The sequence below is a fragment of the Mercenaria mercenaria genome, chromosome 10 (assembly GCF_021730395.1).
Source record: "Mercenaria mercenaria strain notata chromosome 10, MADL_Memer_1, whole genome shotgun sequence".
NCBI classification, from domain to species: domain Eukaryota; kingdom Metazoa; phylum Mollusca; class Bivalvia; order Venerida; family Veneridae; genus Mercenaria; species Mercenaria mercenaria.
This window is the reverse complement of record NC_069370.1, coordinates 4,667,808-4,686,210: the sequence shown is the minus strand read 5'-3', so window position 1 is coordinate 4,686,210 and position 18,403 is coordinate 4,667,808. Positions and strand designations below refer to the sequence as shown.

The following is an 18,403-nucleotide window of genomic DNA, read 5'->3' as shown; positions in this document are numbered from 1 at the left end:
AAAGAGAATCTGCGTTTTTACTTCATATGTCATATTGACGATATTATTTCTATAGAATAAGTTAATAGTTAATAATTCTCAGTGAATTTGTTTTGTACAAATCAAAACAAAAACTCATTTTGTTTTGAAGATCTTTATTACGGTTTTGCATATCAGTGTAAGCAGAGCAGCGAACAATTTAAACTTTTCAAGTCACATAATTTACCAAAGACGACCTTATTACCAAAGGTCGGCACTAGCATACCATTTCTTCTAGTTTTCAGTCCTTCTTCACTATAATTTCTATTTTTACTTTAGTCAGGCATTATAAAATTGATTTGCAAGACTAACCAGTCTAGAAATTCCAGCGTCTCACTGACTGTATCTCAGCATAATCTTGAAATGAGCCGCGCCATGAGAAAACAAACATAGTGCACTTGTGACCAGCATGGATTCAGACCAGCCTACGCATCCGCGCAGTCTGGTCTGGATCCATGCTGTTCGCTAATGGTTTCCGTCTAATTGCAACAGGCTTTGAAAGCGACCAGCATGGATCCTGACCAGACTGCGCGGATGCGTAGGCTGGTCTGGATCCATGCTGGTCGCAAATGCACTACGTTGGTTTTCTCATGGCGCGGCTCATATTGCTCTCAGACGTTGTTACATTTCCAAACTAAGTTTAACAACCTTGTAATAATGTCTTGACTCTTGACAGTATCTTGATCACCATACAATGCATCTCATTAAGTTGCGTGCAATTTAGTAAGAATTGTTTTCTCGTTAAGTTTCCGTTTTCAAAATCCCAGTATCTTATTTTCCGCTTTAAAGTGTCTGGTCCATCTCAGTGTTTTGGTCAAGGATTGTTACTATAATAAGGCAATCCGTTGCCATGCCGATGCCTATTAATCAAACAAAATTCCCATCTCCTAGCAAACGGAAACCAATTTACCATAAGTGATCTTATTTACCGGTTATACGCCACTAACATATGACGATATGAGCGTCGAGGTCAATTGCTATTTACATGGCGAATTCCAAATTGCGCCAAAGTCGTTGTCATCGTTATCATCCAGTCAAAGACAGTGATTCGCACTAACAAGCAATATTGGTGTAAGCTTCAAGCAACGTATGTTTAATTTGGTGTGGAACTGGAATAATGGTTTTACCGTAAATCTGAGCTTAATTTGGCGGTTTATATGACAGTATGGTATTCTTGTTTGGTTTTAGACTATTTTTCCAGCCTTTTGTCGTTAATAAAAAGTTCTTTTCGAAGCAGAATGTATTGATGACATTTCACAATGTGTTTTCTTGTTGGCAACCGTTAATTTCCTTTTCTTCACCTTCAATTACATTCTTCATTAAGAAGGTGTTTTATGTCAGAAATCGGATATGGTATGGTATTAAAGGGGCTTATAGAAAAGCGAGACCTACACTTTGACCTTTCCGAGCAAATTGTCCTGATAAAAAATGTTCATACATGCTGTATTTCCAAGTTTATTATTAAATTCTCACTATGTACAAAGCACAAACATGAGATTCACATTCTAATGAATAGCAATAATAATAAAGACACATGATCAATAGAGGACAACTCTTATTCAAAAAAGTGAAGGAATCATAATTGGGGTTGTGTTCAAAATCAATACAGTAATTTATTACACATCATATCAAATTTAGTAATTAAGATCCAACATTTGGTTCTAATTTTAGTGCCTCGTTACCTATTCTATAATTAGAATTACCTCATCATCCATCATTGGCTAGGTTTTTGATTGGTCAGATTAATTGCACGCGCTTAGAACTGTGTAGCATAATGACCATAAATATGTTACTAGGTCAGACATTTGAGACATTTGAGTTATTGTGTCATAATCTTTGACCGTGAGAATTTTAGTTCTATGTCATATCTATTAAAATTTAAAGAATATTGCAGCCTATGTTTTTAAACATGGCCTACTTAATACTATTTAATTGTCGCGGTGTGGTTAAATTTGGGACCCAGAAATGAATACACAGGCTAAAGTCAACAAACTAAATGGAAATATACGTGTGCGTACTACGGACTATGTACGTTCTGTAATAATTGTATACAATAACCAAAAGACGACTTCAATATATAATTTTATATAATTTTTGGCGAGATCCAATTAGTTACGTTACAATTCAGTTCTTTTTAAGTCATAATAATGCAGGTCCTTGTGGGCACTAGACATCGTCCAAACGATTGGTTCCATTATATCAAAATAAAGATAACACAGTGTTGTTTGTTTTTATCTGTACGATTATCAGTGATGACACAGTTCGATCACCATCTTAGGACCTAATTAAGCTCGAAGTACGGGGAATAACTGATAGTGCAGATGTTCGATCATGAAAATCTTTTAAAATTCCTCGTAAAGAACGTTTATTATCTGTAAAGCAGTGTCTTATCTGTTCAAGTTGATTGTTGGAGCTGTGTGTAAATTACGTAACAATAGCTAACTATTATTTATGAGGTCTGTGGCAGAATACCTAAAATAGGCCAGCATTTTAAGTATTTTTGTCTTTTTAATGTTAATTTATTTTTCTTGGGTAAGAAATTTTACAGGTCACTTTTTGTTCATAGTCCCTAAATAATGTTTTATATTTTTAACTAGACAGCAACAAGAACAACAATTTGCATACCGACGTAAACATATCTTTGGCAAATATTAAAGACAGAAAAATAATTTCGGGCGACAAAATTGATCTTTAAATTCTCATTATTTTTTTTTTTAATTTTAACAATAATTGTCATATTTGTGAAAACATTAAGACGGCATTATGTATGTCATTGTAATATATTTTGTTACATACTCATTTACAAACTCCGTTAAGTTACAGTGGTATCTGAAACATCAATATTTTTCCTGAAACGTCAATTTTTTTCCATATTGACATTCAAATTTCATATCGGGTGCGTCACGTTTTTTGTGGCGTCAGTTTCATGCAAGTCGTCGCGTTTAAAAGTTCTTTTACGACGATATTTCTTATTTTACTCAGGCTTAAAAACAAATTTGTTACATTTATATAATATTATAAGTGTAGTATGTGTACGTAATAAAAAGATTATTAGATTTGCATCGAGAAATACGCACTCGTTCTTCGCAGAATGATATTGCGCTCCTAAAGTCGCGCAATATTTCCGCTGCAGATACTCATGCATATTTCTCTAAGTATTATTTACAATTAAATGTTATTAAATCAAATCAAATAAATTTATAGTTGACCAGGACACAAGTCGTAAAAAAGTATGAAATATTTTTGAAGATACAGGAGTTCTTTGATTACAGTTTAATTAAGATCAAGGATGGTGCGGATTAAAATGTTTCTTCGCATCGTATAAATAAAACTGTTAAGCCATAATAGGTGGAAACAAAGATAAGAAAATGACTGTCTTGGTGATTTAACATTTAGTTACCATTAATCCACCATAATATAGTCTCGGCAGTTAGTTTACGCTCTTATGGATGAATTTGGCGGAATAAAGAGATTTTTACTTGAAATTCTTTATGCGCGCATTGTAGTTGCAATTCCTTACAAGTTGGGAGGTAATTAGTCTAGCTACGGACTAGGTAATCTTTTTATTTTTTTTTTATAATCATTTCTCTCATATATTCTGGCCAGTGCTTTGAGAAGAAAAGGGACATGATATTTATACAAAATTTGAATAGCCTCAGGAGTTATCTCCAGTGAACAACACAGACAGGAGGTAATTGCAAACAATATCTACCTACAGATTGGTGAAATATAAGAGATTTTTACTTGAACTTCTTTATACGCGCATACTAGTTTCAATGTCTCACAAGTCGGGAGGTATTTGCATGCAATATCTACAGCGAAGAACTCGTTACAACTTCTGATTCATAATGATGCTATCCAGGCGTATATCTGTTTTTATTTCATTTACAAAGAATGACATTGATGTGCTCACGCACAAAAGTTATGCATCTTGTGTAATATAACTACGCTAGAGGAAATTTCAAACGGGCAAAATTCGATAAAGACAGTATATAAGAATAAATCTTAATTCTGAAATCCATGTTTTGCTGAAGAATCAGAATTTACGTTCCAGTTCCGTGTGGCTGGTCTAGGAGTCGGATTATTGAGTAGGTGAGAGCATCGTTGTTTGCTCTGTGAGATTAAATTTACAAATTTCTCTCCACTGTCGATATACACAAATTGCCTTCGTAAATTGGAGGAATCATATGCAAATTTTATCAACTTGGTTTTGCTAGGTTCTATGTAGCAACTGTCAGGTCGTAAACAGTCGTTTAAATGTCTGATTCGTAGAAACGAAAACAAAATAAGACATTCACAAATCTTGTTTTGGCTGACGTCCAACCCATATTTAATCTGTGTTGTGTACATGTATGCAGATGCTAATTTTAAATACATATATTCTATTTCATATTGTTAAAAACCTTTCGTTAGAAGATATGAAGAAGCACGTTGTTGCATGTATGGCTTTGCTATTGCTGGGCTATTCCTTTTCCCAAAACGTTTCATTCAACATTTGTAAATTGATATTACAAAGTACGACAATCCTCACAGTGTTTTTCGTGTTACGTTTTACGGAACGTAATGAACATATGAGCCGCACCATGAGAAAACCAACGTAGTGCATTTGCGACCAGCGTGGATCCAGACCATCCTGCGCATCCGCGCAGTCTGGTCAGATTCCATGCTGTTCGCTTTCAAAGCCTATTTTGCAACTAGAGAAACTGTTAGCGAACAGCATGGATCCTGACCAGACTGCGCGGATGCGCAGGGTGATCTGGATCCATGCCGGTCGCAAATGCAAGTGCATAGTTCTGTTGGTTTTCTCATGGTGCGGCTCATATATCAAATTTTCGGCATAACTAAATATCGCGAAGCGTATGCAATATTCTACCTCGCAATACTATAAAGTGATTTGAAAAAAAATGTATATTGGTATTAAAATAATGTCAATTCAGTGACATTTAGCAATGCTTTAACCAATAGTCTCTTATTGTAGCATTGTGTCAATTAAAACATCTGTTGGTCTTTTTCTCGCATTATTTATTTATATCTTTTTTTGTTATTTAAAGACTCCGCCTGTCTCAATGCTTTGTCACGTTTTGTCATCGATTTAACCAAGAAGATTTTTTTTTCCAAGTAAGAAAAACTAAAGTCCATGTAACAGAAAGGAGATAATCCAGTATTTGTTTCAGAAAAGCTTGAGATAGCCTAATTGATACTGGGACATTATTCAGACAGCATTGATTGGTAAATGGATAGGTGGTTACAAGAGCAACATTTATGGCCTGGGTTCCCGGTACAATCATGTCAGTTTAGTCAGTAAAGCAGTAAAATATGTCAGAAAGATCTTTCCACGCAATTATCCGACCATTGCCGTCAATACTACGTGAAATCTGACCTGTTTCACTAGCGTTTTTCATGGGTATAAGGGGCAAGTACAAAGTTAATATAAAAGACATTCTTTGAGAGAGTAAGTTTTAAAAAAATACGGTCATATCTTAATACTCTGAAATTCGAACCTGTTATGAATTGCTTTTATTGATCTGAGGGGCCTCCCTGGCCGAGTGGTTAATGGCACTGACTTTGAACCCCTTGCCCCTCAACGATATGGTTTTGCGGCTCTGGGCGTTGCATTCTTCATGTGAGGAAGCCATCAAGCAAGGAAGGTCGGTGGTTCAACCCAGGTGCCCGCTTGTGATGAAATAAAGCACGGGGGCACCTGGGGGTCTTCCTCCACCATCAAAAGGTGGAAAGTCGCAATATGACATATACTATTGTGTCGTTGTGACGTTAAACCAAACAAAATAAACAAATTACGGTATTTTACCAATCTCCTAATATAAGGCATTTAGACCTCGCAATTTTCCCAAAATGCAACATTGCAAGCCGTTGAATAACAACTGTGTGCGTGCTCCAGTGATGCAACTTTTAGTCAAAGTATGGTTTTTCTAAAGCTTCGTGACTTGAGCATTTTCATATTTCTGTACATAGACGTTACACACGCTGATAAAGACACTGAAACAAACATGTACACAAGAAGTGCAGGAAAAAGTATCCTTAACTGAATTACATTTCGATTAATCTTATATCTTGCATATTGCGACAATGTATATTTCTTGATAGCCACGATTTTCCTATCCATGCTGTGATTCATGGGTAGTAATTTAGCAAATGTATAGTATAAATAACTGGTAACTGTCTTAAAAAATATTGACCGGTAGAAGATCAATATGTGTAATTTGCCGAGCAATAGCATGTTGCGCAGAGTTAGCTTGTTTCCTTTTGAAATGTCACATGACATGATTTTGTATGTAGAGCTAGAGTGAAACTTGACTGCATGATAGTGATTTAATAAATTAAGTAGACCAAAATTCTAAGACATGTCGATTATTACCTGAGATATTTAGTTAACGTTCATTAATTTAAAAAGGAAAGTAAAAAAACTAATTCCTCAAAACAGAGAAACGTCAACTTATATGACATTGTTCTAAATAAATCTGCATTATAGCTAAAACTTTATGACAGTAAAGATTAAAAACTGAATCGAAACGACTATTTTATGTTTAATAGGATTAAATCATATTTTAATTAACGGTATTTTCATACGACGGCGAATTTCAATATAACATGGTGGTTTCATTTTGGCTGTTCTGGCTACACATTGTAAACATGAATTTTGATTTCCTGATACTCACGGAAAGAAAACAATTTTTTATATAGTAAGCTACTATAAAAATGCGTGATATATGGATGTGCAAGAAGTGAGGAGTATACCCGCTCAACCGCATAGAAATAACATTTTATACTTAAATAAAGATTAATCTCCGACACTTTGAAGAAAATACAATATCATGTTTCCACCAAGAGACCATAGCATTCCAAATTGTCATTGTTAATTTTTATTATTATACAAACGTACCTGGAAAGCTATCTGCATGAATATACAGTGAAACCTCTCTGTAAAAGCTACCCTTTTGAGAGACAAACATTGGTTTTTATTGGCAGGTGGTGCCAGTAAAGAGGTTGTTTTAGCACATACTTGACTGTATATTATTTCAATTCATATAAAATCGACCTGTAAAGACATTTTTCTACTACTGTACTTTTAAAAACTTGAGCCAGAAGCCATGTGAATGTCCTTTATTCCCGAGATGTTTTTTTTTTCTAGGATAAGTGGTGTGTCAAGATCCAAGAACTATTCGAATATTATTCCGTTTTATTCCTTTTAATGAATAAATGTAGCTTTTCAGGTTTTAAGTTAATAGTTTTGGGGCTTATCTTGGAAATACAGGGATTTATAACGTCCTTTTTGGAAGATTTAACCTGATTCATGGTTTCTTGATCACAGCTGATACGAGACAGTCTTAGGAAATTAAGGACTGTTGCTTTAATAATAGAGTGATGGCAAAAAAAGGATATGCTCGTTTAGAAACATGTCACGAATATCATTCCGCGGACTTCTGTTAACAATTTTGTGATCAAGCATTCAGTATTTCAAGTACAATTCTTCACTGCATTTGATTAATGCTGGTTTTTATTGAACATCAGGCCGTGAACTGAAGAATATATCTTGTGAAATGAAATTAAAAAAGAGACGCTTTCAGGCTTTCAGTACCTCTGGTCGATTATTGTATTCTAGTTTGATTACATTATTTAGATGACATTTCGAAGGAGCCAGTGATATCTATTTCTTGGGAATAACGATGCAGATTAATCAGCAAAAAATAGAAGCAACAAATCGCTGTAGATTTACAATGAAAACACCAACATCATCATAACTTTCTAAGTCGCCGTTCTGTTTGTAAATACTTGTTTATTCAAATAGACGATATTTGTTTGTTTCAGTAAAAGATCGAAATATATTTCACCGAGTGAACACTATAATTAAATATGTTCACGAGTGGCGCAGCCACAAGTGAAAATGTAAATTATGGTGTTCACGAGTGAAATATATTTCGATCTTTTACTGAAACAAACAAATCTTTTTATTTTATGTATTTTCAATGGTTTTAAACAAATTATATCCATTTTACCCGCGCAGCGTCACGTGCATCGCATTCTGACGTCATAATTTAATGACGTCACGATACCTATGGTGTAGAACTGTCAAAGAGTTCTGTGACGTTTCCAGACTTCTTTTAGATTATATAATGATAGATCGTTACGTATAGCTTTATGTTCCTGTAAATATCTATGCACATCAATATCTTTACTGAAGTATATTTTGCATAGAATTTTCTATTATTCGTAATTCATATTCTTTCGCATTCAAGTGTAGTTTCGTAGATTTACCAGTGAAAAATAAAAATGATATTTTCACGGTTTGAAACAGTGAAAACATCAGTCTTATTTCACTGATAAATTTCAGTATTTCATTGAAAAGCATAAAATAAAAAGGATTTACTGACTTTTAGTTATTTTCAGACTGAAGCAACAGTTTTGATTAACATTGAGAATTGAGAAATACCTCTTTTTACTTTATGTTTTCCGGTGAATTATAGAGTTTTCTCAGTGAAATAAAAGTGATAATCCACAGTTTTAAAACAGTAGATTATCATTTTTTATTTTTCACTGTTTTTGCCGAACTAGTTCCAGTCCTCCGTCGCGATTGAAGTCAAATTGTATATCGAGCGTTATTAGTACCGGGGACCATAATGACGATGACGTCGTTAAAATGACGTCATTTGTGTTATGCTTTCTGCTGACCTTTCCAGCGATTTTCGACTTTTTATAAATTACGCAACAAAAGAAGAGTTTTACACATAAAATAAAAAGAAAATTTGTTCGTGTCAGTGAAATATCAGTTTTATTTCACTCGTGAGCACTAAAAAAGTCATTTTCACTCGTGGCTACACCGCTCGTGAAAATATCAGTTTTTTTGCTCACTTGTGAAATAAAATTGATATTTCACTGAAACAAACAAATATCCTCTATAAAATGTTTAAATTTTTTTGTACAGAAAACCAGTTGGGAAAAATTTCAAATTAATAATTCCCTTTTTTGTGATTTTGACAGTTCAAATGCATAATGAAAAGGAAACGGTTTCTATGATGACGAGCTGTTGGGTTTAAAGTGCGGGCAAAAATCAGTATGCGTCTTTTGAGTCGAAGGAAATCGCTCTTACCGACATCTCTTACCCTTTTTTTTTTCTTTCTCATATTCGTCAGTCAAGGGTAGAACGTTCATGATTGTAGATGCGAAATATGATGTTTTCTAAATATCAGTTAATGAGCTCTGAAGTGCTTTTACTTTACACGAAATATAGAAACATTATTTTTAAAATACAACATCTACAGGGACTTTTAAACCTCAAAAGGGGCAGGGTGATGGCAGTTTGGTTAGAAATAATTAGCTAGACAATGACTGAAGGGACAAAAGGGCACTGAAAAGGGCGAAAGGACGGCAATTTGAGCAGAAGGGCGGCGATATAACTGGCAGGGCGCTGTGCCTTTTTATTCCGTTCGAGAAAATCCCTAAACTGTAGACCCCTGGAATGTATCAATATACTAAGGCATCGTGTAGATGCGGATATGGTTCGTTAGGCTTGATTTTGATACAGATTTTCACAAGCATTTTCGTGTGTGGGTTATTTTTACATATCATGCCTTCTTTTACCATTTCATGCGTATCCATGGGGATTATCTAGCGGGGTTAACGTTCTGTAATTTTGAAACATGGTGGGAGTTCAGAGTGACGTATGGAGTCAACCGGTAAAAAAAATACAACAGTGGCATTCTTCCTACTGAAGCCACCGTTCCATGGGGATGCTGTAGTCTAACTACTTTTAATTATAGTTTCCTGACGTACAGTTCCATACATAATACATACACCGCTAAAATGTTTCGGTACGAGGGAATAGTGTGCTTTGATCTATGAATTGCTACTGAATCTTAGTATATATTGCAATAGTGTGTGATACTAGTTAACAGAATTTCAGCCGCTTGGTATAATGTGCAGGAGTATTTATGACTGGAATATTAGAAGGCCCATGCTTGTTTTACCGCGTACGACATAATTGGTAATCTACTCGATATAGGACCATAAAACCGCTTTCAATTCAACTTTATGTTGTGGACGCGCACGCAGTTTAGATTTCTACTTGTTAAGTTGTGTTTACTCTAGTTCGTTTATCTTAAGCCAATGACGTCATTCGAGTTAACTATAGTTGCACGACTGAAATCGCTCACTGACTTAGGGTGTGAGGTTTGCTCCAGTTGATTGATGTGCTTTATGTAAACTCAGAATCAGTTGCAACAAAAAGGCAAGTTGTCGGTTCAGAGGAAACTCTTTTGGATAAACAAATTGTCATTAATAAAATGCACTGTCACCAAAATGTTATATATTATACTTATTCTGCAAATCTCGGTTCTATTTTATGAGGATATCAATGCTTATTTTGTGAATCTTGTCTCGGTGATTCCTCTAACACGGTACTTTTGGGCTTTGAAATCAAGACATAACAGTTCTCAGGAGAGTTTTGAATCAAATTCTCATCATGTGCTGTCGTTGTATCGAGAGTTGCCGTATCCTTAGACAGTAGTCCATTTACTTATATCCCTCAAGTCATAAAAGTAATACACTTTCCGTGCATGATATTACAGATTTATTTCTGGTATTTCTTTAGGGATAGTTTTTGGCGTTCTCCGCAGCAGACATAACAAAGTGGATTGCATTTTGTCAGTGTAATAATACAAGTACTATTTCTTAAGTCGCAAATTTGTTTTACACATTGTAAAATCACCAATAATTATAACATTTTGGAAATAACAGACTTGCAAAAACAGTACTGGATAAAAGAGATAGCATCGCTGTCCCCGTAGGGGAAGCTTATCTGTTTTCCTATTTACCAGAAACGACGCACAACAATTTATCTCCAACTATCGTTTGATGATAATAAAAGAGAATGAATTAAATGAACTACATTTTATTGATTTTCATCAATATTTCAGCATATGAGAATATCGGGGACTATTTTAAGACGGATAATAGTTAACATTTGAAAGCACTCCGCTATATCATGATGATGGATGAACAATAATTATTGACTTAAAGCACACAGAAATGCATTAGACAAATCTAAGTCTGACTGTATGCTTGTCGTTTATTCCATACACATTCACAGGTTTTAATAAAGTGTATTTTTTATATTTTCAGAAATGGCATCGATGTCACGGATTAATGTCGATAACAGTTTAAATTACTCAAAGGAATAGCAGTAAAAGGTAAAAGAAATGGCCTCTGATTTGAGTGGCGCTTCAAGTGGAAGTATGTTGGGATTGAATGGAACGGATTTAGAAAACATATACAGCGATCTGTGTAAAAATCTCAGTAACCTTTGTGTGAATGAGACACATCTGGATAACGGAACAAACGCCACCGGCAACGGCACTGATGGAGCAGACGAATTTGAACTTCCGCATTCGTTATGGTTAACAATAGTGTTAGGCATTGCGGCTTCAGTGGTGATTATTGTGACTGTTCTCGGGAATATTCTGGTGCTTCTTTCGTTTGTACTGGAGAGATCTATACGACAGCCAACCAATTACTTCATAGCCTCCTTGGCCATGTCTGATCTACTCATAGGGACATTCTCCATGCCATGTTTCACAATATATTTACTGTTAGGGTACTGGCCACTTGGTGAGATAATTTGTGACATATGGCTGTCATTAGATTGGACTGTGTGCCTAGCATCCCAGTATACTGTTTTCTTTATTACAACAGATAGATTTTGTAGCGTAAAAATTCCCGCAAAATACCGGAACTGGAGGACGGATAAAAAAGTTAGAATTATGATAGCGTTATCTTGGACTATTCCATCGCTAGTATTTTTCACAACAATAATTGGCTGGCAATATTTTGTCGGTAAAAGGACAGTTGCGTCTACATCTTGCGAGGTGCAGTTTATGAGCGACCCTTTGTTTACTTTCTTGTTAACAATTGGATATTATTGGACAACGCTGATAGTAATGATCTCGCTATATGTAGGAATTTACCGCGTTGCCTTGGCTTTACAGAGAAAATCTAACGAAAAACAAAAGAAAATGAACCATGCAATGGAACTTTCTAAAAATAAAGCCACTAAACCTGTTAGCAAAGGAGGAGCTAAGGCTAAGGAAAGCAAGAAGCGGGTGGAAAATAATAACGCACGGTATCTAAGGGGTGCACAGGAAAACAACACCTTGACAACGAGCTTCTCAAGACATTCGGAAAATGAATATTCCAAACCTTCAGAGGAGGATCGGAGTTCAAGTCCTGCATTTGCTTCCGATGAAGACGAAGGGAGCAGCGCAGAAATGAAAACAGAAGGATGTTATGTAAATAGTGCTGTTCAAACAGAACCGACTTTGAAAGGCATGCTGGGTTCCTCTGTTAACCATATGTCACGTTTAGCTTTCTCGCTTTCTGGAACAAGTGTAAGCGCATCCCAAGCTTCTAGTTCAGGTGAAAAGGATTCCTCCGACGAACAACAGCATCACCACGAATCTAGCCATAATAAACCACTACTGCCAGAAACTAATCAAGTGATGTTTAAACCGTTAAAAGACCCAGCGAAACCTAGCTTTGATGGAATAGTATTCAAGGAGGAGAATGAAGAAACTGATAAACTTAATGAGTCAGCAACACCGTTAATTGAAAGCGATGTGTTACATGGCATCCGATATATCGACGAAGACAGCCTTAAATCTCTCACTTCCACAGACAATGTTAAACTGTTGGCAGAAATAAAGGAAATATCGCCGCGAAAATCTGAAGCAGATTCTCCAGTTTGGAGAAAAAGAAACGTTGACGACGACAAGTCGCTTCTTGTTCCTCATTCAGGAGAGTCGGGAAGTTCTGAGGCTATGTCATCATCAGTTGTTGACACTACAAGCCCTAACCAAGGTTACAATGACAAAAAGTGCAATGAAATGAATAATAAGAAAGCCGAGTCTCACAAAGTGCTAAATAAAAATCGAAAAGACGAACACAAAAAACACAAACTCCATTTACGAAATCATAGTGATAAGAAATCAAAAGACAAACATACAATAGGTAGTCCTTTACAGTCGTTAGTAAGGTCTTTAAGACCCTCTGCTAACAAGAAAACAAAGCCAGTAAAATCAAAATCTGAAAATCGCGCACGGAAGGCTTTACGGACGATCTCTATCATTCTGGGTGCTTACGTACTTTGCTGGACCCCGTATCACGTGATGGTATTCATAATCGGAATATGTGGAGACTGGAGCTGTATAAACCTAACGCTCTATTACTTCACGTACTGGCTGTGTTACTTAAACAGTCCCATAAATCCATTCTGCTACGCCTTTGCTAACGCCCAGTTTAAAAGAACCTTCATTAGAATATTAAAATTTGACCTTCACCGAACATGATGACAAATATAAATAGCTGTGTAGATTTCTGTACAGAATGCCCATGTAAATACGATGTTGTGTGATAAAAACAAAACAATGTACAGTGCATGTGAAACAAGTCAAGTTATAATGGACACAAAAACACAAAGTGATGAAAAGAATTGCGGAATATTAAATGCAATGAATATTTAAATAAAAACAGTTAGGGGTTTAATAATATCCCTATGAAAGTGTTTGAAAACAGTTTGCACGCATGCGCGGCTGTATGTTTGTTTCTCAGTGTATATGATAAGCACGCCAGCGAGCATATAGCAAAATTATTGACAAGTCCGAAATCGAAAGAAAACATCTTACTATAAGCAGATGACTTTTTAAAATTTTATAAGTGGATGTGTTTGAAAATGGTTTGCATGTAACATCATTTTTTCATGAGTAATGTGTCATGTATGTTGTAGGCCAAATTAGGTGTTTTATTGTACATTTCGTTCAGGCATTTTTTTCTACTTTGATACGGACAGGATTCAAGTACAAGTGTATCTAGATTTTGAATCTATCGTTTTTAAGGATAATATTTTATTTTCTTGTGGAAATGAGTCTGTACAATTCTTCAAAGTATGCAATTCGACCACCTTGTCGTTTCTTTATTCTCGAATTTTCTCGGATACAGCGAACTTATGATTAATTTTCAAATACTTTTCAGCTGTACCGTTACATTATATAAATCAATAAAATCTTTAATTTCATTTTAAAGTTGGATAGCATAATTTTATGTGTAACACATTATTCTTTACTTTACATGGACTGCATGTGGTATGAAAATTTTGATAATTCTTGATAAATAATCATACAAGGTGGCTGTAATTTATCTTATATTAATTTTCCTCCTTTTTAACATCCATTTCAATCTTAGTTTCTCATTTGTCGAATTTCATGAAAAGGGTTTCAGGTCATGTTTGATTTACGTCAGTTTGTTTCAGTCATAACTATGTCTGGTTCAAAATTGATATTAAAGTACTTGTGGACAGAGCAAAATTTATCACAAAAAGTTTCGTTTTTAAAAACTACTCAGCAGTACATTATTTCATTCGTATTGTCTTACATTTTCGATAAAGATTGAAAACCCGAGAGTTGATTTAGCCAAAAAACTTGTGATATGTTATAATTATAAAACAATAATACCTTTATACACGGGATACAAAAAATTGTCCGATCGAGAACAAATTACTCTCTCCCTACTACAGTTGATTTTCAGTAATTGTTTACATAAGTATTTGTTGTAGAATAAATAAGGGTCTTAAAAGACATTAACAATTTTTAAATGAGTTATCTATATAGCTGATCGTTTTACAAACCTATCGTTAATTTCACAATCAGTTAAAATATAAAATGTATAAAATAGCGATATTCATTAAAAAATGTGTATACAACACCATAGAACTTTGTAAAATATGCATCTATATGACTTAATTCGTACATATTTCATAGAAGACAAATACATTTGTATGTGGTATTGTCTTGTTCGTTCATTTTCATTTGGATTGTATTGCCAAGATGCAGCATTGTATCCTATTTACATAACTAATGTTTTCCGCATTCAGTAAAATACGTCACCAGCTGTTTTCAGAAGGCCAACGATGCACTAACAGTATATGAATATCCGGCAAATATTGTCAACATTCGGAGAAATACTGTCAGCCGGAGCGGGTCGAGCCTAAGTTGACAATATTCCTCCAACAGTTGAACTGTTGACAATATTTAAAGTCCCACTCAAAGCAGTTTGATATTTGTTTCATCATACTGAAAAAAGAAAGAAATTTAAAAATACGCTGTCTTCGCAAATTATCTAAGACTGTCACGTCTTAAACAACAGAAGAACAGTGCAATTTAACTGTGAGATTTTTCTAGATTAGTTTGCCACTCTGATTTATACCCTTTCTTTAGCCAGAGAACATAAATCGGCAACCGTATCAGTGACAATTGGCAATCGGATTAAAATGTCGTGCCGCTTAATACACTGTGACAAATTGCAGTCAAAATCCCTAAATAGAGATATTTTATTGCTTTGGCAACAGCCAAAACTCTACTGAGTTATAAAACCGAAAAGGTTAGGCAAAGTCTTCCTGTATATATATGTTAGATGTATTTACAGTGATGGACGGGTCTCCAGTTAAAACATTTTCGCTGTTATAAGCGGGAGAAGAAAACTGCGAAGAATCACATACCCATCCAGCTTAAAATACGAATCTATTTATAGCACATTTACACACCGCATCAAGCTTTTCTTTCGGTGAGGCTGACAGAGCTTTAAAGATTGTACAACTTGTAGGTGTTTTAATAAGTATTCTAGAACAAGTACATTTAAGTTCAACAAAAATGTAAGTAATTTGAGACGTGTTTTATGAATAATAATTAGTCTAAGATTTGAAACACTAGCCTGAGATGTCCGGAAAGAAAAGATTTGATAATAGCGCAAATTGTTTTCTTAGACTAAGATGTCTGGAGAGCAGGGAACTGGAAACAATCCAGATTTTGTCTTAGACTCGGAAGTCTGGAACACAAAGCACTAGAAGCAACACAAACAGTTTTCAAAGACTCGTATGTCTGGAAATGAAGGAGTTGGAAAGAACACAGATTGTTGGCTTAGACTCGCATGTCTGGCAAGATAGGAGTTGGAAATAACACAAATTGTTTTCTTAGACTCGCATGTCTGGAAAGCAAAGAGCTGAAAACTACGTAGAAATTTTCATAGCCTCAGATGTCAGATTGGAAGTAAGGGACTCGAAACAACAAAGTTTTTGTCTTATCCTTACGTGTTAGGAAAAGCACAGAATTGGAAACCGCACGTATTTAGTATTAGCCTCGGATGTCTGGAAAGCAATAAACCGATTCAGTTTTAAAAGCGAATAGCAATCAACGTACGATTTGAATAAGTGAAAGAACGTAAAAGTCAATTCAATTTACATGAATTTGGTATACGAATGAGCTATAAATGTGGTTTGTTGTAGACCGTAATTAGCGGAACAGACATACACGCATTAGACTGCATGTCTTTGACTAATAATGAATTTTTCGACAACTGTTTATTTTAAACAAAACTGATACTGGTTTAATGGCAGTGGATTCCTTCGATGTTATGTTATTTTATTTATTTTTTTCATTTATTTGAAACAGAAGCTGACATACTTTAGAACTTGCCTTGAAATATGCAACTGCTGGGGGATAGAATCGCGTATTAATATTTAGTCCAATTAAAAAAAGATAATGTAGAATTTGAGAAGAAATACACAAACGATTGTACTAATGTGATAAAATGCCCTACTTATAAAAAAAGCACTATTTGCATCGCTGTTAATTGACACATCGCATTGTCAGCATATTCGCACAATCGTCCTGGACCCATGTTCATCATAGACCATTGTTCATCAACGTTAAGTCTGAAATATAAACCATAAATTTAAATCTGTTTTCTCACGGCGCAGTAAGCATTGATTACAGAGAAGTACTGCAAGAATTAACTTTTTAGATACTAATATATAATATATATAAATGATATACGGGCAAGTTTGTTGCAAACTTTGAAGGAGGGTGAATACGGACCAGGACTACTGGTCTTTACCATGAACTCTTTTCAGCTGCTATTCTTCGTTTTTTGTTTTGTAACTAAATCTCGTGCAGAAAATAACTTCCGTCAGTTTAAGGTTGGATCAAACGTCAATTGATGATTAATTTATGTCCGCTCTGTATCTTTTTTACCAGTAAAATATGAATTTAGAATTTTAATTTGTCCATTTTCAAAGACATCCTTTTGTACTATGGCTAGTTTTTTTGTATCAATTACACATAAGTTTAACTAAAACCTCTTTCAGGATTCAGTTTTTATATAAACTGACAGTTAATACATTGATTCAAAGTTTATAGTTACGGAATGTACAGTTAGTGCTATTTTTTGTTGAAAGTAGTCTATTTGTAGTTAACATGTCACGTTCTATGCTAAAAAGTGCTACGATTGCTTTGTCAGAGTATGTTGTTGTATGTTGTCTAAATCTAACATATTTAAGTAACTGTGTCTTTTTCTGTGACTGATATGCTTAAAATATATGCTGTCACGTCTTTTGGTTTAAACTAGAAGTAAATAGTGTTGTTAGAAATATAACAATTTAGCTAATTTTGAATGGCTAGGTCTCCAGACTTGTGTAATATTTTTACAAATATATACCACTTGTTTTTAAATTGAGAAATTGAGAAGTATTTATAGTTTTAATAAGTAATCGTAAAAGAGGCAAAAAAAGATCATAAGCACTATCTATGTAAAATGTAGAAAAACCTTCTACCGAGTCTGAAACTGAAACTGTTTCATTTGATTAAACGCCTATTTTTACGCAAAACATATTCAATGGCGTTTTACAAATACATAAAAATACGACAAAACTTAAGATATTTAATGACATATAACATAAATGAGCATAAATACCATTGTGAATAAACGATTTAGTAAGCATTAAAAAAAAAGATCAGACATCAGATAAGATTAATAAAATATTAGAATATTAAGATACAGTAAGACAGCTGTTTGTTATTAAGTAAGAATAAGTGGGTTATTGCAACATGTCCAAAGTTATTACAAACAACTGTATTTTGTATTTGTTATAATATAGTTCATTTTCGAATGTATTTACACAATAAAATCACCCAGTTCACGTTACTTCAGTTTCTTAAAAATATCAGTCACAGTCATTCGTAATGGATGCAAAATGTTAGGATTTAGCTGCATTTTACATATATATTTAACAGCATTTTACGAAATTATTTAGCGGCAACTTAGAAATAACTCCAAGTCTACGGATTTAAATAATATCTTTAATTAATTAATCAAAACCATGCGAAGTACGGATGGTTAAGTTCCATGTGGTTTTGGGACAACTGGTATATGAAAAGAATTTAGAACCACTTTCTTATCCTTAAATGGCCGTAACAGGCGACTACTAGACTAGGACACTTAGTTTTGCTGTAATTCTGTGATTCTAGCAGATGTAGAAGTTTTGATACCA

General features: G+C 34.5%; 1 protein-coding gene across 4 annotated transcripts in view; it reads left to right on the top strand.

Moving 5' to 3' along the window:
• The window catches only part of LOC123559876 (muscarinic acetylcholine receptor M2-like), a 200,204-nt gene extending 182,147 nt beyond the window's left edge, over positions 1 to 18,057 (top strand). For all 4 annotated transcript variants that reach the window (XM_053552181.1, XM_045351996.2, XM_053552182.1 and 1 more), the window contains one exon: positions 11,155 to 18,057. In XM_053552181.1, the coding sequence (XP_053408156.1) occupies positions 11,232 to 13,373 (2,142 nt within the window). In that variant the 5' untranslated portion in view covers positions 11,155 to 11,231 and the 3' untranslated portion in view covers positions 13,374 to 18,057. The remainder of the gene's footprint in view (positions 1 to 11,154) is intronic.
• The last annotated feature ends 346 nt before the right edge of the window (positions 18,058 to 18,403 follow it).